The sequence below is a fragment of the Anastrepha ludens genome, chromosome 5 (genome assembly GCF_028408465.1).
Source record: "Anastrepha ludens isolate Willacy chromosome 5, idAnaLude1.1, whole genome shotgun sequence".
NCBI lineage: Eukaryota > Metazoa > Arthropoda > Insecta > Diptera > Tephritidae > Anastrepha > Anastrepha ludens.
In genome coordinates, this window is record NC_071501.1 from 48,468,161 (window position 1) to 48,495,585 (window position 27,425).

Consider the following 27,425-nt stretch of genomic DNA (forward strand, 5'->3'; position numbering starts at 1 on the left):
CTTGTTCACAAATCGTAGATAGACAGTTTGCTTTTATAAATATAAATAAATTAGTTTGACGATCAGCTGACAAATTTTTATGGCTTTATGCTTCGCCAGCCGTGATAGTAGCTAATAAATTTCGTGTATTTTCAAATGCCATGTGAAGATCGTGTGATTCTGTCTATTATTTTGTTTTATTATGATAATAAAAAATCAGACTATTTTAATAGTCGCATTGTGGCTGACGTTCTCTTGCCGGTAGGTAATTTAATGCGCGAATTGATTGACTAAATGCTTCTTAAACAAATAAGTGTTCATGGGAATAGAATACTCGACTCATATTGAAATGCACATAATCATAAACATACATATACATTTTGGTTTAATAGAAAAAATCGAATTCTGGTAGCATAAGCAATGTTGGTACTGGTTAGAAGTGAAAAAGGAGTTTGGCTATTTGACCGCAAAAACAATAAATTTCGTAAAACAATATCATACAGGTTTTCACCTCGGTTCTTAAGCCTTCCGCACGCCGTTGAGCTTTCTTATAAAGGGTCGTTTTAGCTGCATAAGAACTAACGATATCGATAACTATAGCTCGACAGCTGAGAATGGCAAACTGTGTTGACCTTTCTGTTGAGTAAGGTTTGGCAAGTCATCATGAATCGTTTAACGTCAGCACAATGCTTCCAAATTGTCGAAGTATTGAAGAAAACGCCGTAATGTCGATTAGTTGTCGTTTTTAACTTGTCCTTCGATTACGTGGAAAATTTTATGTAAAGATTTTGGCGTACATGCCTATCGTGCAAGAATTGAAGCCAAATTACCATCGTTTGCGTCGCATTTTTGCTGACTGGATTCATTTGGATTTATCAGTAAGATTTATTGGAAAAAGTAGTCAAAAATTGGAATGGCAAGTCAAGCTCTTAGAAAACGCCCGATATAATTTTCGGACACTTTTCTTACTGGCGTCCATCTGTAGCTCTTCGAACACGTTTGCTTCGATTTCCCTTTTGTTCTTTCAGAAAACATAATTCGTTTTCTTTTTCAACTTCTGATCACGGTTGCCATTTTGGTCCGAATGCACCAAATTTAGGAACGGTCATGGGAACAAGTAAGCTTGATTAAGAATGTTCTACTTCCCTATTCTCTCCAGTTGATCTGCAACTACAAATAATTTTATGGATGAGTGGAATTACTTTTCTCCCCAGAAAGAGGGGAGGCATTGTTTTAGTGGCCACACCACTCAACGCAGTAGCTCTAATTGCGAAGGCATTTTGAATCCTACCTCACTCACCAAAACCACAAATTTTTAAAAACGGATATAAGAATGATTTGAGTAATTATAGGCCTATTTCTAAGCTTTCGACTACCTCTAAGTTATTTGAATGCATTGTGAAAGATGAGAAGTTGTTTACGGTTAAGCTCAATTTGCCCCAAACAGAGCGGCTTCATCCCTTGTAGATCGACTGTTTTCTCAGAAGATTGCATATCAGCTTTTCGGAAAGGGTTACAGGTTAATGTTGTATATAAGGATTTCTCTAAGGCTTTTGACAAATTTTCGCATTCAATTTTTGTTAAGAAATTAGCATGGCTTGGCTTCTATTACATATTTCTCCGTTAGTTGGAGTCCTACCTCTTGAATTGTAGATGTGTGGTTTCGTTGACAATCATCAGTAATTTTCTTTTATTGTATCAGTAGTATTTTGGGTCGGCGACCGCCGTAGCCGAACGAGTTGGTGCGTGATTACCATTCGGATTTCGGAGAGAACGTAGGTTCGAATCTCCGTGCATGAACATCACTCTATTTGTGGAACAACTTCAAGGCACACGCCACAAATAGTAGGAGGAGCTCGGCCAAACATCTAACAGAAGTATACCCGCCAAATATTTTAGTATTTTGGGTCTTATGAAAAACTTTACTTTATATGCCAAGATTTTGCTCAAGATTAAAATTATGCCAAGTTTCTGCTCAAGATTAAAACTAGAATTGATTGTATCCAAAAAGTTTATATTGGTTTTGCTCTACGTTGCCTTCTCTTTTATGACCCATTAAATTGAAATTGATATTTGAAAAAGGCGAGCCAAGAAGCCCCTAGAGAATAGGGCTAAAAAAAGCCCATTGTTTTCAAAGCTCGCTAAATTAGAAGTATCTACACTTCACGTCAAGGAGGGAAGGAGAGAAGTGACAGAGAGAAAGAGATAGGATAGATTAGAGACAGATCTAGCTAGTCCCGTGAGAATTTTCTGGATTCTTTGGTAAATCTGAAAATAACTTCCAGTTTGAGAGAACGAATTTGACTCATTCTCATGACATCGGAACCCACAATTCGTAGTCTTGCAAAGACAGGACACTCACAGAGAAAGTGCTCAGTGCTAAGCTCAACCTCACATATGGGCACTCAAGCATCCTCAGAAACGTTGAGTTCATCCCCTCGTCTACGGACCAGTGTGTGCCTTCGCTAAGTCCAAGCGGAACTTTCTCCACCTATATTCCACCAAGGGAGGAGTGGAGCGGAGGCAACACCTGGGGACAGGGCCTCGTTAACCTGTTCACGGATGGCTCGAAGTTGGATGGTAGGGTTGGAGGAGGAGTATTCTGCAAAGAGCTCCCCATCAAACTCAAATTCAGGCTACCGGATCACTGTAGTGTGTTCCAAGCAGAGGTGGCCGCAATTAAAGAAGCAGCTGACTGGCTACTTACTTGCGTAATAACTGCTAAAAAGGTAAATATTTACTCCGATAGCCAAGTGGCCATTAGGGCTCTAGGCTCTATTATGGTGCATTCGAAGCTGGTCAGGGAATGCCTGGTCTCACTCTCGATTGCATCAGAATTCTTCGATATTAAGATAATTTGGGTACCTGGTCACAGTGACATTGCAGGAAACTGCGAAGCCGACGAGCTGGCCAGACAGGGGACCTGTGAGGCAATGTGTCCGCGAAAGGAGAGGATCGGGATCCCCTTGACAACCTGCGCTCTACTCCTGGAAGGATGGGCTATGCACCAACTCAGCGAACGTTGGGCAAGTACACGAACGTGTAGGGTCGCGAAGTCCTTCTGGCCACGTTTGGATAGGAGGCGCTCGAGGGATATCCTGGGGATGACAAAATGTCATCTCTCAAATTTCGTGGGCATCATCACGGGGCACTGTCCGCGAGGTACACATGCCGGGAGACTCGGAATTACTTCGAGTCCTTTTTGCGTCAGCTGTATGGAGGATGAGGTGGAATCATCTCAGCACCTGCTCCTAAGCTGCCCAGCCTTCGCAGGACTAAGATTCAAATATCTTGGTTCTCACTTCTTTTCTGCGCCTGCTGATATAGCAGGTGTTGATAACAAAAATCTGATGAACTACATCAGCAGCATAATGAGGTTAACACAACCGCGGACTAGTCACCGTTCGTAGTCCACAAACACTCACCACTCCCCATCCCTTCCTTTCCTCCCCCCTCTTTGTCCTTCAATGGTATCACAAAGGACGAACCAAACTATTTCGTCCAAGTGGGCCCTACCCTCTGGGCAACCATTACAACCTACCTACCTACCTATCCGGCTCCTCTAAGCAAAAGGGTTCTCAATGATTCCAAAGGTGGTCATATGCTGACCCTCCCTTCTTGAGTGAAAATATCGAGTTTTTAAAAAGTTTTATTTTTCAAAAAGAATATTAAATTAATAGAGTTTCAGGAAATATTTGTTTTTCATGCATCAATATTGTTTCTTGTATATATGTACATATATATGTATTGACTTAGAGATAATTGTACATATGTAATTGAAATTACGCATGCGATTGTCGCACTTAAGGGGTCTGGGCGACAATAACAATTTACTCGTTATATTCGTGTGAAGGTAAACTACATTAGTAGTGAGCAGATTAAATGAGTTGCAGTATTTTATTTATTAATTTCTTATTATTGTAAAAGTTTTAAATAATGGAAATAGAATTTATTAAATAAAGGCATACAAATGTTTATACAGAATGTGCTCATGCACATTCATACATACATATGTATATATGTGTATTTACATTTGCCTCATTGTTTGCTGATTGACGCACTTCGATACTTTACTCTATATATTTATACTTTTTAAAAGTTCTCATTACAATCGTACTTTACAATCAATTATTGTTGTATAATAAATATTATCGTTAATAAACACATTACATGCACACATAGTACATAGACATAAACATGTTCACATACTAGACAACGTATTTGCTGATATTTATTACAAGTATTTAATTAATATATAATTTTTCATTACTTCAGTTCCAAAGTTGGCGAAGATCACTAGAATCTATCGGACGTATCAATTTAAGTGAAACGTGCATAAATGCTATCGGCTCGAGAACAGTTTTTCACGTCTTCCACTATGCCGACATCGGCATTGGGGCTGGGCATTGAAGTCGTTGATGAACAACGGACAACTCCTGTATATAACTCAACAACAGTGCCAATGGCCAATGTGAATGGTTGGAGAAATGGCGGAAGTGGGTTTGCTTCTACGGTTCCCACCAATACTGCCTCACAAACGCCCGAGACCCGTATGGAACAACACCAGATGAAATCGCTGCCGCCGAAAGGCAATAACAGTAATGGTTGTAATGGAATTGAGAAACACAGTGATGAACCTTTTTCGAATTTGCCTTCACGCCAGCCTGTCGATATAGAATTTAAAGAGCTCTCACTCACCGTACAAATGGGCTTCGGAAAAGGTAAAAGGGGGGAAAAACTAGATATTAAGTGTAAGTGAAACAGAAAACTGAAAGAAAAATCTCTTAAACAATATTTCTTTTGAAAGTGGAGTAGAGTGGTTCATTTACAAAATTTTTGTTAATATGCACATGAAAATCAATACATCGCGGAATATGTCTGTAGTGAAACACACCACGAAACTAAGAACATTTTGAGCAGAGAAGCGTTCGTATACTTCAGTGATTACTGTACTCTATATAAGAAATGTTGAAGGATCCATTTTTGGTACCTTTGTTTAAAAATGTATATAATAATTATTTAAATACGTCATACTAAAATATTTAAACTCCTTTTTTGAGTGTACCGTTCGCCCGATTTCAATGTAACATGCACCGATTTCAAAGAAACAACATCCTTTAGTGCAGAAATTTTAACCCCAATATGTAGGTGACATGGCATCTGACATCTGACACCAAAAGGTGAAAATCGATATAACTCTAAAACCAATTAAGCTAAGAATCTGAAACTTGGCACGAATGTATGAATTATGTGTATTTATATTGGAAAAAGGGGCGTGGAACATTCCATACAAAGTGAAATTTCCAAATCGCTTTTCTCCGGCACCACAGTCACGCAAATAATCAATACCTGTCTTATGGTCAAAAGTGACAGTTATTGGAGAAGGGGACGTAACACCCTCCATGGCAAGTGAAACCTTCATATATAATAGTGCATAGCTTTTCTCTGGTACTAAAATTGTATACAGTTACATAAATTACGAATGCTGTATTTAAGGCGAAAAGCATTAGGCATTGGAAAAGGGGGCGTATCACCTCCCATACAAGCTTAAATCTCTATAAAATAATTTAATCAAAGGAAATTTCAAAATCTTCAAACAATTTTATGGAAAAAATTTATATACATATTTTATAACAGGAAAAATTAGGAAAACGCGTTTTGAGCTTAGGAATATCAAACAAACTCTCTCCCATACCGAGTTTCTTGGTATTTGCCAAAATAATCATTATAATTACATAGTATAGTTCAATTGAAATTGGATAAAAAAACTACTACTTAGAGAATTATTATTAGTGAAATTTTGACCACGGGCGATACTAGTATATTTTACACATATGTATACTCAACGAAGCTAAAAAATTTGCAACTATTTTTTAAAATACCTTTTGAAATTTATCGGAATTTCCTAATGATCCAACATTCAAATATTCAAAAATAGCCCTAACAAATTATACATAAGTAACCCTTAAAGTGTAATAGAATGGCGATATTAAATTCATATTATTTCACGGCGAATTCATTAAAGGTAGTGACATTAGACCAACAACAATGTTTTTCACGTTACAATATCACGACAAACTTCTTCTTCTTAATTGGCGCGATAACCGCTTACGCGATTTTGGCCGAGTTCAACAAAGCGCGCCAGTCGTTTCTTTCTCGTGCTAACCGGCGCCAATTGGACACACCAAGTGAACCCAAGCCCTTCTCCACCTGATCTTTCCAACGCAGAGGAGGCCTTCCTCTACTACCACCAGCTGGTACCGCATCGAATACTTTCAGAGCCGGAGCGTTTGTATCCATTCGGACGACAAACGCAAATAGAAAATAGAAAGAATATTGGACAGCCGACATGCAGTTGGAGCTAGAAGCATACGACGATGGTGCGAATGGAACGGCTTTTCGTCATGCCATTTTGTGCTGACATCCTGGTGCCCGCGGAAAAAGAAATGAAGCAAATCAGTAAATCTTTTTTGTTTGTCACCCATCGTCACCTCAGTTTGACTTAACGATAAAACATCAAATTGAAGGAATAAAAAACGAAAAAATAGGAGAAGTGTGTATATTTATAGAAAACGTATCAAAATATATTACATTGTAAAATAAGTAGGCCAGTTGATTTGTTTTTTTTTTCTGTCGCCGTGTACATTCGGATGTCAGCACAAAACAATGACATGACGAAAAGCCGTTCCATTCGCACCATCGTCTATGCTTCTAGTACTTTGTAATTTGTAATTTGAAAATTCTAATTTTTTCATGCATTTAAATTCAAATTTTGTAGTGAAATTAAATTCAAAGGTTATTAAAAACATTTTATAATTTTTCCAACATGACAAATAAATTGATTTGTTTTCTACTTTGGTGTGACATTCCATCAAATGTTTTTATTGCCCTAGTGCCACCATCTTCAATGAACTTGCTTTGCCATTACATTTTTCATACAAAATTTAGTAATGCTGTGGTCAATTGAGACAAGAAACTGATGCATGTGAATAATACTCGCAATATGATTTTTTAATCTTTAGGGAATCATTGGTTATTTTTCATTTGAATATAATCGGTCGATTGCCAAGAATTCGAATTTTACCTTATAAAGCCATAAAATGTAATTTTTAAGAGTTAGTATTTTTTTATTGACTTCACAAACCCAAAGAGAAGAATTTCTAAAGAATGATTTACAAATTTCACAAAAGTAATAATGGCTTTGTTCTCCGAAACGGTTTTTATAAGTAGTGTGTTACAGCTTTTGAAAAAAAGGTACAAAACCCCAAATCTCTTGCACGCGCTCCACGATTTTGCATTTAATATTAGTATGATTACCGGATTTCTAGTGATTGTCCTTCGCTTCTGAGTAACATTCAATTTAATTATTATTCGGAGAATCTTCGACCGTATGAAACCTTGAAAATTGACTTCTTGAGAACCAATGTTGGAGTGAATGCTTTGATTTCTAGGGCATGTGCATCGTTTTTTCTTAGAATTTATTATACTATTACACCTTAGCTTATCATAGTCTGTAAGAATGTATCCATTCAAAGACCTTCTATACCAATCAAAAAATACATCTTATAATCTGTTTATAATGGCTATTGCAAAAATTTTAAAAGCAAACTTATCGAAAAGTGATTCTTCCATTTGTTGATACTTCGAATATTGAAAGGTTTCTTTTTCTATATTTTAGTCTTGTCTAAGCATTTACCTATGTTTTACAAGTTTCTACAATTCTCCAACTCCAATATTTGCTTCTCCACTTCCAAAAAATCATTAGAGCGTTTAAAATTAAAGTTTTTCCTGCATATGTCAGTGATACGGATATTGCACACATACATCCAAAATGCGAAAATTACTTTTGTATCAAATCACCCTGTATCAATCAAAAAGACTGATGGCTTATCAAATGATTTAACTCTTACTATAATAAGTGTGAAACTGAAAATTTCTATACTTTCTATAAAACCTGAAACTATTAAAAACTCGACGAAAATTGAGAGAATTTTCTTACCTTCAAATAATCTTAGAAAAATCTTTGAAATTTTGTTTTGTTGATTTGATTGTTTTGTATGTATTTGAAAATAACTTCAAATCTGAAACAAACTAGCAGCCGGGGCTTGAGCTATATTGCAAGTTGTAAGTCTCCAGCACATTAATAAGTTACATAAAACTCAATTGCAAAGCCACTACTGAAATCTCAGACAAGGTAGGTAGGTAGGTACGTAGAAGTGGCAGTCGTTACCGATCCATTGTGATATCACAGTAGCGGCTTACCTGCTATTCCTCGTTAAACCACTTTGAGTTAAGTGCAAACCCATTGACCTGGTTGACATTTACATCCCTAAAGTCATCAGAGCTAAAGTATCTAAAAGTAAACCTAGAGGCATGCCACGCAGGACAGTGACAGAGAAGATGTCTGACAGACTCCTCTTCCGCCTCATTATTGCAGCTTCTGTAATAGTCGAAATGAGGTTCACTTTTTGAGCATGTTGACCTAGAGACAGTGGTCTGTGATCAAAGTAACTAACTTAGAGACGTTTTTCCTAGACCGATTGAGGAGCGCATTTGAGCGCCTGATGTCCCATGCTGGCCAAATAATTTTTGTAGCATTACATGTTGGACTATCAATCCTTCTCTTGTTGTCTGAAGTATTTTGTAGTTGTATCACGCAGTTTGCCAGTTGAGAGGGCTAAGGACCATATTCATATCAAGAGGGAGGCGAGTGATAGTGCCCTCTCTAGCTAATGCGTCTGCCTTACAATTTCCTTGTTTGTTACTATGCCCTAGCATCCATATCAAATGGATGCGTAAATATTCTGCCATCTTGTTAAGAGATGTCAGGCATTTGCGAGCAATGATGGAAACAACTCCCCCAAGAGATTTAATCGCTGCTTGGCTATCAGAATAAATGTAGATTTCTTTAATGCTAGTCATACTTTTGACTAACTAGACATCTACCCCATTAATGGCAAGAATTACAGCCTGAAATACGCTGCAGTGATTAGGAAGTCGGCACGTCTTCAAACGCTTACTTTTAGCTTCTTACAGTAGACGACAAAGCCAACTTGATCGCCAAGCTTTGAGCCATCAGTAAAGAGCCGTAAGGAATTTTATCCGACCAGATATACTGTAAAGCTACTCACATCTAGCTGGAATTCTAGTACTAAATAACGGTTTAAAATATGTTCACCCAAACAAATCTCGAATAAACACGGCGATCTGATATAAACTTGGAAAAAAGAAAAGTCAATACATTCTTCAGTAAGAAGATGAAAGAGAAGAGTCGAAGCAGGTGGCTGAGAAAAAAGTTCACTGTTTATGAATCTAATATATCATAGTATGAAATGCAACACCAAAGCAGTGCCCCCAAAGATTCCCTTCTAACGGGTGATTTTTTAGCTATTATCTTTTTAAACAGTTGGCTTAAACAGCACGTTTCGTGTTTTGTTTCACTGTCAAATCTTGATAAAATCATCAAAATCGTAAAGTCGGACCGGCATGAGCGATTTCTTCTATTTGATCCTATTGGCAGTAGAAAGGTGAAAACATTCTATGCTAAATTTGTTGTTGTGCTTTTCACGTATTTAAAAGTGTTTGTGCATATTTGTATAAACATACGTACATATACTATATGCACTTAATTGAGCTCCAATAATAAAATATGAGCAAAGCTATAATTTTCAAAAACAATAAATTCAGGCACATAAACGTATGTGGGCAAATAAATATGAATTACATATGTTTATATGTATATATGGGGACCCGTACATACTTATTATCGCAGGTGAATACTTCATAACTTTGATGTGATCTGAACTTTGAAACCAATTAATCGCCTGTCTTACTATCCGTAAACTGCAAGATTTCGATTACTTACTTTAATGTATACTTTCGCTTGCAATTATTAAAATTTTTTCAAACGCAGCACTTATTTCTGAATGCAAGTGGTTGTATAGTTTATAAATACCTATGCAGTGAAAATCTGAACTAGGAAACCTGAAACTAAAAAACTAAATTTTAGTGACGCACTTTGAATATAAATACATACAAGTGGCTTAGATAGCTTCTTGCCATGGGATCTATTTATAATCTTATTTTTAAACTAACTTACAATTACAATTTGTTTTGTAAACTTGTTTGAAAATTTAATTCATCTGTTTATCGCTTCTGAACATAGAGGGGTATGTAAAACTTAGATTACACATGTCGACCTCGACGTTTAATTCCACATGGCCCTGTTAGAAATTTAAAAAAGTAAGACATTTATTTTATAACATTTATTTATACTTTATAGTTAACTTACATTCATAGTTATTGTTTTAAATCAATGAATTTTAAAAAATGGACCTTTGTTAGCAACTAGTCGTGGAAAAGAGGAGCAAATACCTCGCACGCTTTTTGGGTAAATTTCCTTAAGGCTGTTTCACCTTTTGTGTCCTCCAGCCATTATTGTAAAAATAACTTTTAAGTTCACCTAAAAAATCTGAAATTAGTCGGCATTGTGGTAAAGTTAGGTTAGATTAAAGCGGCTGTTCACTATGGACACACTCAGGCTCATAGCCCATTGTAATGCCGCGTGGTGAACTTCCCCTTAGCATTTCTAAAACCATTGGGTTTTTTTTCTAATTTAGAATATCGCTGATTTCCACAGTACCGAGATCTCCCAATTCATAAAAATGGTTTACCTAAAATGGTAAATCTACACCTGAATAGAGCAGGACAATGGCACAGGAGGTACGGGATCGTCTCTTCTTCTTTCTCATCTAGATAATCTCTGCAGAAGTGACTTAGTTGCAGGCCCATACTCTGAGCGTGTCTGCCTATTAGGTAGTGCTCTATTATAACGGAAATCAGTGTGCTAATACTGCTTGTTTTGGCTTAGCAAAGGTTCTGTGCGTATTAGCATTGAAAGTCGGCCACAATTATTGGGCGATTCTGCTTTCCTCAAAAATAATTTGCTTACAGACCTGTAAGGGTATGCTTATGCCCTTGTCTGCATACTGATGAGTCAACTTGGTGCCAAGCGAGACAGTTCATCGGTCCTGGAAATACCCTCAAAGTCACATTGGCCAGGAACCCATGTTACGTTTAGGCTAAATGACTCATTTCCAAATATTTCTAGTTAATTAAATGAGTACATTTCTTGATTTGTATATTTTTAGGAGAGAAAGAGATTTTACACAATGTTTGTGGAAAGTTTCCCGGCAGTCAGCTAATTGCGATTATGGGCCCCTCCGGTGCGGGAAAATCAACATTACTTGATGCATTATCCGGCTTTAAAACAACAGGCGTTGATGGTTCTATCCTCCTTAATGGCCGGCGTCGAGACTTGCGTAAGTAAACATTACAATTATCCATACTTTTTTCAACGAATCAATTACCTTCTTGTTCTTCAGCTTCATTTCGCCGTATGTCCTGTTATATTACACAAGATGATCGTCTGCAGCCGCTATTAACAGTGAATGAGAATATGCACATAGCGGCGGATTTGAAATTGGGCCCAAATGTAACCTATGAGCAGAAGGAAGGCAGGGTTAGTTGAGCGCAAAAAAAAAAATAAGAAGATTAAATATTTTTGTATATTTTATGAACTCTCATTTGCATACGTAGATCGAGGACATTTTGCTATTGCTCGGCTTGTATGAACATGACCAAACAATGACAATGCGACTCTCAGGTGGGCAGAAAAAGAGGCTCTCTATTGCAATGGAATTGATAAACAATCCGACAGTGATGTTCCTTGATGAACCTACAACGTAAGCGAAATACTTTACTGATGCAACGTGCATACTTATCTTTGTATTTTTTTTTTGTTTGTATAGTGGTTTGGACAGCAGTTCCTGTACAAAGGTGTTGGAGTTATGCAAGAAGTTGGCACAACAGGGAAGGACCATCATTTGTACAATCCATCAACCAACAGCCAAACTTTTCCAGATCTTCGATCAAGTTTACGTACTATCGGCTGGTAATTGCGTATACCAGGGAGGCGCAGAGAGATTAGTGCCATTTCTACAAAATGTTGACTTGCCATGCCCTGTATACCACAACCCCGCTGATTACAGTAAGTTTTGATTCACTTAATAAAAACACTGAACAGAATCACAGACTTATAACAAATACTGCCCAAAAAATTTGGAGTTCCCAATGCCGCACAAAGGGGGTTTTTACACAAATTTTGTACAAAATTCCTAGAATAAAAGTAAATGATTTATTTGGAAATCTAAGTACTTGCCGTGAAATTTCGTCAAACCTTTAATTTTCTTAGAGAAGTACGCCATCGTGACGCTACCACAAAAAACTTTACATACCCCGCGCAAATAATGCGTTCAGAAAAGAATAGCCTTCATTTAAAAAAATGAACACACCAACGAAATACTAAAAAACACAAATATTTATTCCGATAATAAAATTTAAAATTAAGTATTTTGAAGTTATATAAAAAATGAAAAAAGTATAGGAACACAGAAAATCACGCAAACTCTATAAAAGAAATTACTTAAAAATTACTTACAATTACTTTTTTATAATAAATTGAAATGATTCAGCTAGTCTCTGCTAGGGCCTTGCCTCTGCTATTGCCCTTAACTGATTTTGCATGAAAAAAATAGTTTTTGTGTAGTTTCGGTTGTTATTTGGTACCATTCGCGTTGCAGACCACACTTCAGTTCCTGTTTGTTGTTACACGCTATTTTGCATTTACGGCATTTTAATGCAGTACACCCTATAGAACTTTTATAGGGTTGAGGTCCGGTGATTGGACTGGCGAATAGAGCTCTATTGGCACTTTATAAAGCAAATATTCTTTTACTATATGGAATGTTTGCTTGTTATTCTCCTGTTGGAAATATAATTAGCCACTCAGGCTTAATTTGCTTGCTGATTATTGCAAATTTCTTTTCCCAATTCCCAGTCTATAGTTGTATCTACAAACTCCAATTACCCCATTCACACGTACCCCATTCGCTGATGTACAGCCCCATCTCTTTACCGAACCACCGCCTTGTTTGACAATTGGCATACAATTTTTCAGTTGCTGCGCTTCATTCGCTTTGCACGTTCGCGTTTTTCGATGAGGAGACAGCCACGTTTGTATTATTTTTAGTGCTGGAATCTGGTGCTGCAGACTACCATCTTTCAAGCTCCAGCGAAGTCGATCAGCCTTAGTCGGTTACGGAATGTTTCATTGTGCAGGCTGAATTTCCCGACTGTGGGACTAAAAGTCCCCTCCTTACCTTATTATTAGGCTAATATATCTTGAAGCGGCTCCAGGTTTGTCGGTATTATTAGCGAATTCGCAAACACTATAGTTACTTTACTGTTACTGTTAGTTTTCTGTCCATCTCCATTTTATCAAAAAATGTAATCAACTTCTGAGTCTTTAAGCAAAAATTACGTTAATAAACAATCATTTTTAGTTATTGAACTGGCTTGTGGCGAATATGGAAACGACAAAGTTGACATTCTTAAAACAGCGGTAGAGAACGGAAGTAGCCTAGCATGGTTTGAAGATCCCAGCTCCATTCTACGTGCCGAAGCGCTGATGCGCAAATACCCTATTCCAAAGAAATCGCAAAAACGTTCATTGGAGGATACGAGCTACATCAATCAATTATCCGTGTTGATGCGTCGCGGATATATAAAGGCGAGACGCGACACAACGTTAACACATTTACGTATCGCGGTTAACGTATTTGTGGCCATTATTCTGGGTTCATTATATACTGGTTCAGGCCGTGAGGGCTCCAGAGTCTTGGACAATTATAATTTGCTGTTTGCCATACTAATTCATCATTCAATGACAACGATGATGTTGACTGTATTAACATGTAAGTATATTTGTACATATGTATTTATATATTGAAAAAAAAAATAATAATAATGTTGATGTTTGCACTTTTCATTATTTCTATTCAGTCCCAATAGAGATGTCGATTTTGCTGAAAGAGCACTTCAATCGTTGGTATTCTCTAAAGGCTTATTATACGTCAATTACATTGATCGATCTGCCCATATCTGTAAGAAAAAGATTTTTTAATTAAAAAAGTTATGGCAATATTATTTAATTCCACCGCTTTTTTCAGATTATTGGTTGTCTGCTTTTTACCATTATAATATATTTATGGAGTTATCAACCAATGGAGTGGATGCGTTTTTGGATGTTCTTTGCTATGAGTTTGCTGACTGTTTTTGTTGGTCAAAGTTTTGGATTGATGATTGGTGCTTGGTTTAGTGTTGTGGTGAGTATAAGGCAATTATAGAAAGAGAGGGCTTTTAGCATTTTTCTACATTTTTGATGTCTCAACCGTAAAAGTCAAATATATTAAGGCCCATCAGCCCCTTTAAATTCAATTCCAATTCAAATGCAAGCAATTTTAAACCAATGCACTTCATTCGATAACCGATAGCTTGTAAAGGGTCTTTCAAAACTTGCGCATAGAAGTTGTTTTAAAATAGAACATGTAAAATTTAGATTCTTTCAGGTTTCCGCTTTTTTTGTTCAAGATGTGGCTCTGAACAATTTTACTTGAAACATTATTATTGTTTCCTATGGGAGAGAGAAACAAAGGGCCAAAACAAATACTTTCCATTCAGATTTGTTCTGCGCCAGTCTCTTAACTTCATTCCAGGCTAAATTCATGGTGCACGTTTCCAAATCCAACAATCGCTTCCAAATGTTCGTTGGCCTTTCTCGTCTATTGTGGGATTCCACTCAATAGCGGCTCTTGTTAAGTCGACATATTGTCTACGAAGGACCTGACCAATCCAACCCCATTTTTTTCTGCAAATCTCAAGGAGTATTGGGGTTTGCTGGGTTGTTCTCCACAGATCAGCATTCAAGATTGTGTTTAGCTAGAAGATTTTCAGGATTTTGCGCAGGCATCGATTAGTGAAAACTTGCAGAACATTTTTATCGGCCGCTATTGCATTCGACGCTTCACAGGCATAGAGTAAAGATGATCTGACATTAGCATCAAAGATCCTCAGCTTTGTGGCTGAAAAATTACATCATTTAAAAATCCACAGGTAAAATCCGCCAGTCGATTCTTAAAGCAGCAGCAATATTCTCAACAGAACGTCCAGGTGTTGGTCTGCCAGTTTCATGAAATTTTTCACCAATAAATGATTCGTCAACTCATTCGGAAGGCTATTTCCACCACAAAAATAATGAATTTTTCGATATGCTGTTCTGAAAGACCGACCATTTTCATTATAAGTTTCAATAATTTTAACGCGTTGTTCTATCGTGTAAAACTTTACATCTGTGTACTTGACAAATGTGAAAGATTATATAAAAAAAGCTACGGTCTAGGAATTATTCACTAATGGCATCTAAGCGTCACTTTTGAAATACCCTTTACATATAATTATCAAAAATTAGCACTTAGTACAAAATTAGTAGCACTTCATATTGATACATAAAAAGGGCGATATATACTTATATAAACTTAGCAGTACATCTTATCTCAAGACAAGCACTTCTAAGTTTCTTTAAGATAACTCCATTATTGTCGGGGTTCACGCTTATATAGCCGGAAGGACTATAATTTTAAATTCACATTAAAATTGCACCAAAAGAAATGCGTGTATAAATTTCAGGTATACGTTTTTGAAGTAAGTCCATATAAACAATTTCCCTAAAGTGACGGAAAACTCGAGAAGAGATAGCCACCTCAATTTCCAACACATTGCTTGCGCAACATCTTTCAAAGTAATGCCGCATAATTTTCGGACTAATAAAATAGTTTTGTTGTAAAATTTAAATAGGCGTTTATATACGATAATTCTCGTAAAAATGGAAAAAGTGAGATTCGTGTGCTCATTAACATTGTTTCTATCAAAGCGTCAAAAAGAAACCTTTCAAATTGTATCTTAATATTATTCTCTAACTGTGATCATATTCTCTCAATTCATATTTTGACTTTTTATATAAGAACTCTAAAATTTATTTGGCAGTATAATTTTCATTCAGCTGATGCTAGATTCGAATATATGTACGTACCTGAAATAAATATTTCTACCTCGGGGAGTCTTTTTGATACCTCAACGATTTTACAACATTTTCAAATTTTAAAAAACCTTAATATTGAAAGTACTGGCAGCACCATTTCGATTCCAACTTATAGACAAACTTACACTATAATTCTAGGAAAATAGGGCAATTTTCGTTAAGAAAATCGAGGAATTAATTAATATAATTTATATATTCGGTTGCTGTTTGCAATATTGCATTTTACTGCAGATCATTGATAAGTGATAAGTTCTTGAAATAATTGTATTAAGTAGTTTTTGAGTTTTGCTGTGTTTTCGCAGTGACTTCAATTCAGATACAGTTGTGTAGAATTTCTTGAAAGTATAATTTCAGGTGTGTAAATAGGAGTTGTAATTTATATCTAATCCCAAGCTTGTCCGGAATTTCAAAAATTAGGAAGCTTGTTTGCAGATTGATGAAGGCCCACAATCTGAAACAGATGATATGTCTGAGTTTACCGAAAGTGACCATGAAATTTATAGCGAATATAAAAATGAGTCGTCGAACATTGAACAAGTAGAGAAAAATATTTTGAATGCAAGTAGGAGGCGAAAAAGAATGAGGTTGATAACAGAAGTTTATTAAGTCAAAATTTTGCAATGGATATTTCCGCAGTTATTTGCATTCAAATTCAAAGGTGTCAAAAGACACGTTTTGGTTAAATACATTTTTTGCGGTCATTTTCAAACTAGTCTTTTATAAGACCAAATCCAATGCTCTATTTGATAAAGTGGTTTTGAGACGGTACCGCAAGCACTAGTGAAAATCGCATTAGTTGATTTCAATTTAAATTTTCGTTTTCTGGAAAGTGAGTGTTGGTTGAGATATCACAATTTTTGCTGGAGTTATCCTCAGATAATGAAAAGTTAAATGGTCAGACTGGCTAAACTCAATTCCACTCATTAATATGAATATATGCATGTATGCATGTCTAAATCGTTTCCGTTAGGCTTTTACAAATACGAATTAATGTAAACAAAATTATGATCACTTAGGTACGGATTTAGACGGTATTTTTCCAGCCCTCCTCTTACGAGGGATAGAAATACTAATAAAACCACTTGTTGCTATTTTTAGGAATAGCTTTAGTATGGAACACATACCAAACGTTTGGCGTAAGGTCAACGTGATATTTATTCAAAAAACGGGCAAGAGGTCCAGTGAACTTCCAAAGTCATATAGACCTATTAGTTTAACTTTGTTTCTCCTAAAAACAATGGAAAGATTGGTGGATCTTCACATTAGAGAAAATCTAGAAAAGAACACACCTTTGCATAAATCGCAATACGCATATAATAAAGGGAAATCTACAGAAGGAGCTCTTCACTTTCTCGTATCAAAGATAGAGAAAGCTCATTATTCTAAGGAAATCGCCTTATGCGCATTTTTAGATATCGAGGGTGCATTTGATAATACAGATTATCGCTCGATTGATAGAGCATTACAAAATAAAAACATTGACAAGCCGACAAGGGTGGGTAAAGGCAATGCTGGAAAGCAGAGAAATCAGCTCATCTCTAGGAGATGTATCAGTCTCAGTCAAAGCATTAAAAGGATGCCCCCAAGGTGGTGTTTTGTCACCTTTATTATGGTCCTTGGTTATTGACGACCTCCTAGTCAAACTAAGTGAGTTAGGCTTGGAGGTAATTGGCTATGCTGACGATATTGCAGTGATTATTCCTGGCAAATTCGACAGAACAATATCCAGCATTATGAATCAAACATTAAATTTCATTCTAAACTGGTGTCGTGCAGAAGGACTTTCTATAAATCCCAGCAAGACTATTATTGTACCTTTCACAAACAGATATAAGTTGGACCTTGGTCCAACTACTGTCGAAGGAACAAATATAAACTATTCCAAGGAGGTCAAATATTTAGGAGTTGTTCTGGATAAAAGATTAAATTGGAACTCTCACCTTAAATCGGTGATAGATAAAGCCACCAGAGCCATATGGGCATGTCGCAGTCTCCTGGGGAGAACATGGGGTATTGACTCCAAAATGATTCATTGGATGTATACAATGATGATTCGACCAATCATTACCTATGCGTCCCTTGTTTGGTGGCCCAAAACCACACAAGAAACAGCCAAGAAATTACTGGCAAGTCTTCAAAGGCAGGCCTGTTTGTCTATAACAGGTGCCATGCGAAGTTGTCCTACAACTGCAATTGAAGCGATAGTAGGATTATCCCCACTGCATATATTCATATGGAAATGTGCAGCTAGAAATGCACTAAAAATGCAAATCTTGTCAAATAAGGAATACAATGACTTTGGTCATATGAGTATTCTAAGAAAAATACCGGATAGGGATATTAGCTGTTCAGTAACAGACTACATGATTCCGAAACGGGTCTTCAATAGAAATTATGAGATAATTATCTCAGACCGTGATGAATGGGAAATTGGAGGACCTTGGGTTAACCCAAAAAGTCTGAAATGGTTCACTGATGGTTCAAAAACAAATACTGGAGTTGGTGCCGGGATCTTTGGACCCAACACAAAAATTTCAGAACCCATGGGCAAATGGCCCAGTGTCTTCCAGGCCGAAATCCAAGCGATTTCGATCTGTGCACTGACAAATCTAAAAAGGGGTATCAAAGGGGCCCACATAACTATATATTCGGACAGCCAAGCGGCACTGAAAGCACTAATGTCTCATTCTTTGGAGTCGAGACTAGTGGAAGAATGTGTAAACAATCTTCAAAAATTAAGTACAAAAAATACGGTTGTACTTTGCTGGGTTCCAGGTCACTCTGGAATCGAGGGTAACGAAATTGCTGATGAACTGGCAAGGGCTGGATCGACATCAGACCTTATAGGACCAGAACCATATTGTGGTATCAACTGGGCGGAAGCTAAATCTAGGGTAGACCAGTGGGAACATACTCTCAGAATAGCTTACTGGGAAGATAATCTGAAACTTCGTCAAGCCAAGAGGTTGGTTAGACCTTTTACCTACAAAAAGGAACTGATTAACTTACGGAAAGTAGATATCAGGAAAATAGTAGGCTTTCTTACGGGCCACTACTATCTAAACTATCATCTTAACAGAATTCAACTTCTCAGGGACACTGAGTGTAGACTCTGTTTTGAGGATGATGAAACAACGGAGCACTTATTGTGCGAGTGCGTTGCACTGGCTAGAACCAGAATGCAAACTTTCCACCGTGATCAACTGGATCCGGAAGAAATAAAGAAAGCTCCTATTACAGATATACTAAGGTTTATACGTATAGCAGAAAAATTGTTGGAAGAACATGGCTTTCAACCAACTCCTTTCCAAAGGCAGAGAACAACTAGGCAAACTAGAACCTGATGTAGTGGTCGGGTAACTTTCGCGGATGATCAGAAGGATCATCCATACTAAATTAGGTAGCTTGACACAAAAGATCTTTTAGGTCGCAGTGTCGGTCATTGGACCACCTACTAGGATAAATTATTATTAGGTACGGATTTATTTGAGAAAATATTTGCAAGTGGTACCGACTTCATTTTGGATTACTTGGAGTAGCATGCAAAAACAGTACATTTAACATAAGAATTAATTTATTTCTAAAATATTAAAATATTAGAGATATTAGTGATTGGTGCATATTAAATATTGTCTAAACTCAAATTACGTCTTAGACACGTCAACCACTACTAGGGCAAATAGGTAAATTCATGACGTGTCTCAGGCGTCAAATGTACCCAAGGTGATAATAAGGTAAAAATATAGCGTTTTGAAAAGTTACGGGTAAACTAGGCCACCTAATGGTACTTCAAGCGACTATACCACATGCCGAATACCTTCATTTGTTTTCATGTTGATACTCAACACTTATCATGTTGATACTCAATACTTTTCTCCGTAGAATGGCACTTTCCTGGCACCTGTACTCACTATTCCCATGATGATGTTCGCCGGATTCGGAGTTACTCTTCGTGATTTACCCAGCTATTTGAAATGGGGCAGTCATATCTCCTATCTGCGATATGGTCTGGAAGGGTTTGTTGGCGCAATTTATGGAGAAGGCCGCGGTGTATTAGATTGCAATGAAGCTCCCTATTGCCATTATAGGTAAGTACTCTATTACATTAATGCAAGTGTACAATCCATTCTAAATGACGTTTATATTTTTCTGCAGATATCCAAAGAAATTCCTTGAAGAAATTACAATGCGTGGTGATCAATTCTGGAACGATTTTATTGCTCTGTGTGTTATTACTTTTGTTTTTAGAATAGTGGCTTTTGTCGTCCTTAAAGCGAAGATACATTCTGTAAAATAAGATTGTTTTTTTCCACATTGTTGTTTTTATTCCTTTTATATATAGTATTTAATTTCATAAGTAAGAAAAAAATACGAGAACGAAAGTATTTCAAAAAAATACGACTATGTTTTACAGTAAACATTTTGACTATTGTTTGTATTCCTGAAATATTGTATGTGAATATGTGTGTTATCATAAGACTTTTTAAGCGATCAAATATCATACATTTTATTTAAAACGGTAATTAGCTCTAGAAGAGTAATTGAATAGGTGATTTAAATGCCATTTTGTAGTTTTAAAATAAAAAATTTTAAAAATCATCAAAGTCAGAAAAAATGTTTCCTTATGGCGGCGCCCTACGTAAGCAAGCAATGATAACTTGCAGAGTGTATTTCTGCCTTCTTATGAGAACCATTTGCTCTGCAGAAGCTTTTTAATGCTATTGGGACAGAGCAACTTATTTATGTGTGCACTTTATAATATATTAGAACGAATAATGTATTTTTCTAATAAGTGTAAGATGATTGCGATTAAACTTTTTTAAAACTGCTCGCTTAGTTGCCAAAGCAAGCCTGACACAATGTTGCAAGTACTGCTTGATGTGGCAAAGAAACTGCTTTCAACAAAGTAATAAAGCTGCGAATTTCGAAGTACTTTTAGCTAGTAACTTTTTATTTTCAAAATTGCTTTGAGGTTTAATTTTCTGAAACTATTTTTTGACTGTTCACATTGGGATAAAATCATGAATCAATAAGTATTATAAAGGTGATGTAAGGTGTGTTCACCCTGTGTCGGCCATCTTGAGCTACTTAATAAATAAAACAATGCCCTCTTGGAAAAACTTTATTTGGGAGCAAGTTCTAAAGAAAAAGTACCCAAAAGCAGGAAAATGAAAACTTTTGGTAAAAAACTTAGCAGCCAATACTGTTTTTGTTGTGCTACAAAACGTGGGCAAAAGAGGGCGTTAAGTTTTTTGTCATTGAAACCAGGCGAAAGCCTCGCGTGTATCGCTTTTCGGCAATGAATCTGGAGGTCAGGCCAGATCGGAAGAGGGCGAAATTGTCTAGTGAAGTTATAGAAATTTTGCATGAACCCGAGACGGAACATCCCTCGATTGACACAATTCTTTGTCAAGCTACGAGATTTTGTATTTAGGATATTCATCTTTCTAAAGCCTGAAAAAAGCATAGCAAATTTCGAAACATTACTAAATCAAAGCTTTATAAACAAAAATACCATTAAATATAGTATATAAATAGCTTGGTAACTAGGCATGCATTGTCAATATACAGTCACTCAGACCTATTTTGATACAGTTACGATGTTCGTATTGGCTTCGTGCTATAACACATGGGCTGAAAAGTCCCGGGCCTAACACATAGATGCCACTAGTTTTATTGCATTCACCTCTTTTTCAGTTAGTACAAACCTTAAAACGACATCTGTTAAAATTTCAAGATTTCTATTCATTAGTTTGTTGAATTATTGTGTTAAGAGTGACGCTATTTTTGTTATTTTCACAACAATGGATCAAAAAGAATTTCGAGTTTTAATTTTGCACTGCTTCTAGATGGGGAAAAATATCGTTCAGGCGAAGCAATGGCTTGAAAAGTGTTATGGGGACTCCGCTCCATCAGAAACAACAATAAAACGATGGTTTGCTGACTTCAAACGTCGTCGTAGAGACAAACGAGGCGGTAAAACCAGAAAACATAAAAAACTCCACAAAATCGTTTTGAATGATCGAAAAGTGAAGTTGCGTGATGCCTGCTACGTAAAGATATCAAAAGAACGTGTTGGTTTTATATTGCATGAAAACATTTGGCTATGAGAAAGCTCTGTTCAAAGTGGGTGCCGCGTTTGCTCACTTTCAAGACTACGCACCGTGTCACAAGCCAATCAAAACAATGGCAAAACGACTTCGACTTGCTCACACATCCATCGTATTCGCCAGATTTGACTCCCAGGGACTACTGGCTGTTCGCACGCCTAAAAAAATGCCGGTAAGTAATTTCGTTCGAATGAAGAGATTATCGCTCAACCTGAGGCGTATTTCGAGGCAAAAGATAAATTGTTCTACAAAAGTGGTATTGAAATATGAGAGTGGAGTTGGAATGGTTTCGTTTCTTTTATGGAAATTGCATTGACAAATAAAGCTAATTTTGCACAAAAAAAGGTGTTTTCTTCATTAGGCTCGTGAGTTTTCAGCCCATATGTTCTGAAAGATCTGTCATCTGGTCCAAATAAGTTAATTTGTACCTCGTCTGCAACAAGTGCGGTCCTCCAAAATACTGGGGCTCCTTCTATTTAGATGATCACGCGCAAACTGTAATCTTTTACTTCTATTCCTTAATAATAATAATAATTGGCGCGTACACCCTTTTTTGGGTGTTTGGCCGAGCTCCTCCTATTTGTGGCGTGCGTCTTGATGTTGTTCCACAAATGGAGGGACCTACATTTTCAAGCCAACTCCGAACGGCAGATATTTTTTTCGAAAAAATATCCTCATAAAAATGTCTGCCTTTCGGAGTCGGCTTGAAACTGTAGATCCCTCCATTTGTGGAACAACATCAAGACGCACACCACAAATAGGAGGAGGAGCTCGGCTAAACACCCAAAAAGGGTGTACGCGCCAAAAAAATGGATATATATATAACTGTAAATTTCTAAAGTATTATATAATAAGTACCATTTGTGATAAAATACTTACACGTTTTAATTTTTATGACAAGCAACACGCTATTAATTTTGCCGTTTCTAAAGCAATATCAATTTTTTAAATGTTTAGTAGAGTCGTTAAAAAGCTAAACTAAAGTTACGAATTTGTTTAAAGATGATTTGGTTAAAGGTGGGGTTCTTGGTGATAAATTTCTTGTTTCATTTCATTCATTTATTTAACAGTTCATTATAAACTGAACTTTTATGGATTACGAGAAATTATCTTTCACAAAATCGGCTCGCTTGAATAATCTGATTGTACCTAAATAATAGGTCTATTTATAAGTTCGTGCGGTTTTACAACAGATGGCGTAACTTGATTATTATTCCATCGATCCACATTTCCAAACATTCATTGGAGAGCTACTGTCGTAAGGCACAAACGTCAGTATAAGTTTTTTATTTGAAGCGTAAACAACAATATTTTTACCACACTTGAAAATGTCGAATTTCGTGCCAAATAATGTGTTTTTGCGGGGAATTCTTCTTCATTATTTTAATATGAAGAAAAAAGCAGCCGAAAGTCATCGTATCTTGGTGGAAGTTTATGGTGAGCATGCTCTATCTGAGCGAACGTGCCAGAAGTGGTTTGCACGCTTTAAAAGTGGTGATTTTGGCTTGGAAGACGAAGAACGCGAGGGTGCGCCGCCAAAGTTCATGGATACCGAATTGGAGGAATTGCTCGATCAAGATCCGGCTCAAACGCAAGAAGAGGTTGCAAAAACTTTGGGAGTTGATCAATCAACCATTTCCAAACGTTTAAAAGCCATGGGAATGATCCGAAAGGTAGGCCATTGGGTGCCGTATGAATTGAAGCCAAGAGACGTTGAACGCCGTTTTATGGCATGCGAACAACTGCTTCAACGGCACAAAAGAAAGGGTTTTTTGCATCGAATTGTGACTGGCGATGAAAAGTGGGTCCATTACGACAATCCAAAACGTCGGGCAACGTATGGATACCCTGGCCATGCTTCAACATCGACGTCGGCGCAGAATATTCATGGCCTGAAGGTTATGCTGTGTATCTGGTGGGACCAGCTGGGTGTTGTGTATTATGAGCTACTGAAACCGAATGAAACGATTACGGGGGATGTCTACCGACGACAATTGATGCGTTTGAGCCGAGCACTGCGAGAAAAACGGCCGCAATACGCCGATAGACACGACAAAGTTATTTTGCAACATGACAATGCTCGGCCACATGTTGCACAAGTGGTCAAAACATACTTAGAAACGCTCAAATGGGATGTCCTACCCCACCCGCCGTATAGTCCAGACCTTGCGCCATCCGATTACTATCTCTTCCGATCGATGCAACATGGCCTGGCTGACCAGCACTTCCGTAATTACGATGAAGTCAAAAAATGGATCGATTCGTGGATTGCGGCAAAACCGACCGAATTTTTCACAAAGGGAATCCGTGAATTGCCAGAAAGATGGGAAAAAGTAGTAGTAAGCGATGGACAATATTTTGAATATTAAATTTGTAACCATTTTACGTCAATAAAGTTTCAAATTTCGAAAAAAAACCGCACGAACTTGTTCATAGTCCATTACAAATAAGTATTTATCCTCTGCAATAAAACAACTTCAACTGTTCTATTAATGCATACTTTCGTTAGCTCATACATTGTATTGTACTACCACTACATACTTAAATATGTCCTAGTCTACGAGTAGTATGCAACCATTATTTGCTTGCTATTGTTTTCACTTGCATTCGCGTACAAATGCGTGTCGAATTTTATAAAAAGATGCATAGAGTGAGATCTGTGGTTTGCACTACAGATTCGTTGAATTGTAAGTTTTTGAATTGTTACGGTGGTCATGTTGTTACAGCAGGTGATATGTTACTATATTGCAGTTTTGACTGAAATCATAGTAAACCATTTTTAGAGGTCTAAGTGAGATCTGTTTACAGATCAGCCAGCACTACCGAAGCCATTTTTAGTGTGGGCAAAGAAAAAACTTCTCAATAATACGCATGATGTATTGAATACAAAGGTAGGTATTGAATACGCCACCCCGTATCGCTATTCACATCCCAGTGCATTTATTATACCGAAAATACAATAGAATACCAGAAATATTTCGAGAGCTGAATCAAACGCTGACAAAAGTGCGTGGCAGTTAATGGGGAGTACTTTGAATGCAATAATATTGAGGAATAAACTTGTATTTCGAATTTTCTGAATATAATCCGGGAACTTTTTGTTCAGGGTAATATATATACATATATATATGAATATATGTGAATACAAATATGCACGTGTGAATGTATATGAATATATATGCAAATATATTTGTATGTATCCACATTTTTGATACTGCTAATTTTTTGTATACACATATTTATGATGAACTCGTATCAAGGCAGACGCTGATAAGCGCAGTTGAACAATGTTCGAATGATACGTCCATATACTTGTTTATTAAGTATACTCTTATACAAAGGGTCTTCAATTTAAAGGTATCGGATTTTATATTAAAAAAAACAACGAAAACTCAAATTTACTGGGCAAACTTTATTATTTTTGAGTAGAACCATTCATGGCATTTATTTTTTAAAGATAATCGCTTTCTAATGTTGGCCGCAACTGCGTAGCCATCCGTAGGCACTAATGTTGAATAGCTCGCTGGAGGACTTTGGCCGGTATCTCATGAATAACTTTAAAAATGTTGGCTTCCAATTCCTTAATCGATGCCACAAAGCAATCAGACTTTACATACCTCCACAAATAAAAGTCCAAAGCTGTGATATCACACGATCTTGGTCAACGAAACGACGACGCAATAAATAGTAGCACATACATTGTTTCACGGCCTGTATAACAAGTAGCCCCGTCATGATGGAATAAAATATTGTGGAGATCACGGGCTTCAATTTCCTGCAGTACCAAACGGTTGTTTTCAATGGATGTAATGGCGACCGCCATAGCCGAATGGGTTAGTGCGCGACTACCATTCGGAATTCAGAGAGAACGTAGGTTCAAATTTCGGTGAAAGACCAAAATGAAGAAAACGTTTTTTCTAATAGCGGTTGCCCCTCGGCAGGCTATGGCAAACCTCCGAGTGTATTTCTGTTATGAAAAAGCTCCTCATAAAAAACAATATCTGGCTTGAAACTGTAGGTCCCTCCATTTGTGGAACAACATCAAGACGTACACAACAAACAGAAGGAGGAGTTCGGTCAAACCCCCAAAAAGGGTGTACGGGCGCATGCTTTTTGAACCACCTATTTTTTTGAGAATGGTAACTCAAATTACATGTCAAATGTGTTCATAATTTACTTAAAGGTTTGACATTTACGAAATGGGACGCTATACGCTTCAACCAAATTGGGAAATATTGAAAACCTATTTCTAAAGTGGTGAGTCTTCTTCTTCTTCCGCGGTTACAGTAAATGGCGAGCGTTGCCGTGACATGCTCAACGAGACGGTGCAACTTGTCACACTGCTAAAGTTACACTCGAACTTTTGGCTACCGTTTTTGAATTCCGATATCGATTGGCCGCCTCGGAGCTGTGATTTAAGCCCGTTGGACTATTTTTTTTGGGAAGCCGTTAAGGACAAATGCTATGCGGACCATCCAGAGACGATTGATGCTTTAAAACACGAAATAGAAGTTGCCATTCAAGAAATTGGAAATGTGCTTAAAAATTGAGTTGATCGAATGGCCTACTGTAAAGCCAGTCGTGGCAGTCATTTGAACGATATTATTTTTCATTCATAAATGACAATGTTCAATCTTCAAAATAAAAAAAAAGTTTGAAAAAATATTGATTAGTTTTTTTTATAGCCGATTTAAAAAGCAAATTTTACATGGCCCACCCTATATATATATACATATAATGGCTATTCTTAAATGGCCTCGGGTTGCTCTTCAGCCCAAATACGGCAATTTTACAATTTTGACGTGGCCATTAGCCAAAAATGGTCTCATCGTTGTACACCATAACACTTTTCACAGAGCGTCAATTTTCGTAATATTACAATTGTACGATTTGTAAACGTTGTTGAGGCGTAAGCTTTTCCATAATGAAATGTCAATGAATACTGAAAAAAATTACATATTTAGTTTGACAATAGTCACGCGTAAACCGTCAAAAGAACTCTATAGGAAAAAGTTCCTCCAATTTGATCACCCTTTGCATGGCTTGATTTCGGCGAGTCATAATAGATTAACGACGATCATAAAAAATACAATGTTGGCTAAATTCGCTCATTACTTAAAATATTGATCAGCATTGCCACTGATAGATGTATTTATGTCCAACCGTTTTTTTCGTTTACGTACCACCGTTTATTTCTTAGAAAATTTAAATATATAGGAATGTATTTTAATTTCAATACAAGAATTTTAAATAAAATAAAGAAATCCCACAAATCCTCTCTCTCCAAACGAAAATATATGTCGATAAATGGTTTTAGAAAATCCGAAAATTAGAAAACC

At 36.8% G+C, this 27,425-nt stretch overlaps 1 protein-coding gene across 1 annotated transcript in view; it reads left to right on the forward strand.

Moving 5' to 3' along the window:
* LOC128863134 (ATP-binding cassette sub-family G member 4) overlaps window positions 1-20,290 on the forward strand; it is a 40,901-nt gene extending 20,611 nt beyond the window's left edge. Inside the window, exons 2-11 of the mRNA XM_054102097.1 lie at window positions 4,255-4,700; window positions 11,130-11,300; window positions 11,364-11,500; window positions 11,578-11,723; window positions 11,790-12,028; window positions 13,383-13,793; window positions 13,882-13,982; window positions 14,049-14,204; window positions 19,859-20,064; window positions 20,132-20,290. Coding sequence (XP_053958072.1) covers window positions 4,319-4,700; window positions 11,130-11,300; window positions 11,364-11,500; window positions 11,578-11,723; window positions 11,790-12,028; window positions 13,383-13,793; window positions 13,882-13,982; window positions 14,049-14,204; window positions 19,859-20,064; window positions 20,132-20,273 — 2,091 coding nt within the window. The 5' untranslated portion in view covers window positions 4,255-4,318 and the 3' untranslated portion in view covers window positions 20,274-20,290. The remainder of the gene's footprint in view (window positions 1-4,254; window positions 4,701-11,129; window positions 11,301-11,363; window positions 11,501-11,577; window positions 11,724-11,789; window positions 12,029-13,382; window positions 13,794-13,881; window positions 13,983-14,048; window positions 14,205-19,858; window positions 20,065-20,131) is intronic.
* The last annotated feature ends 7,135 nt before the right edge of the window (window positions 20,291-27,425 follow it).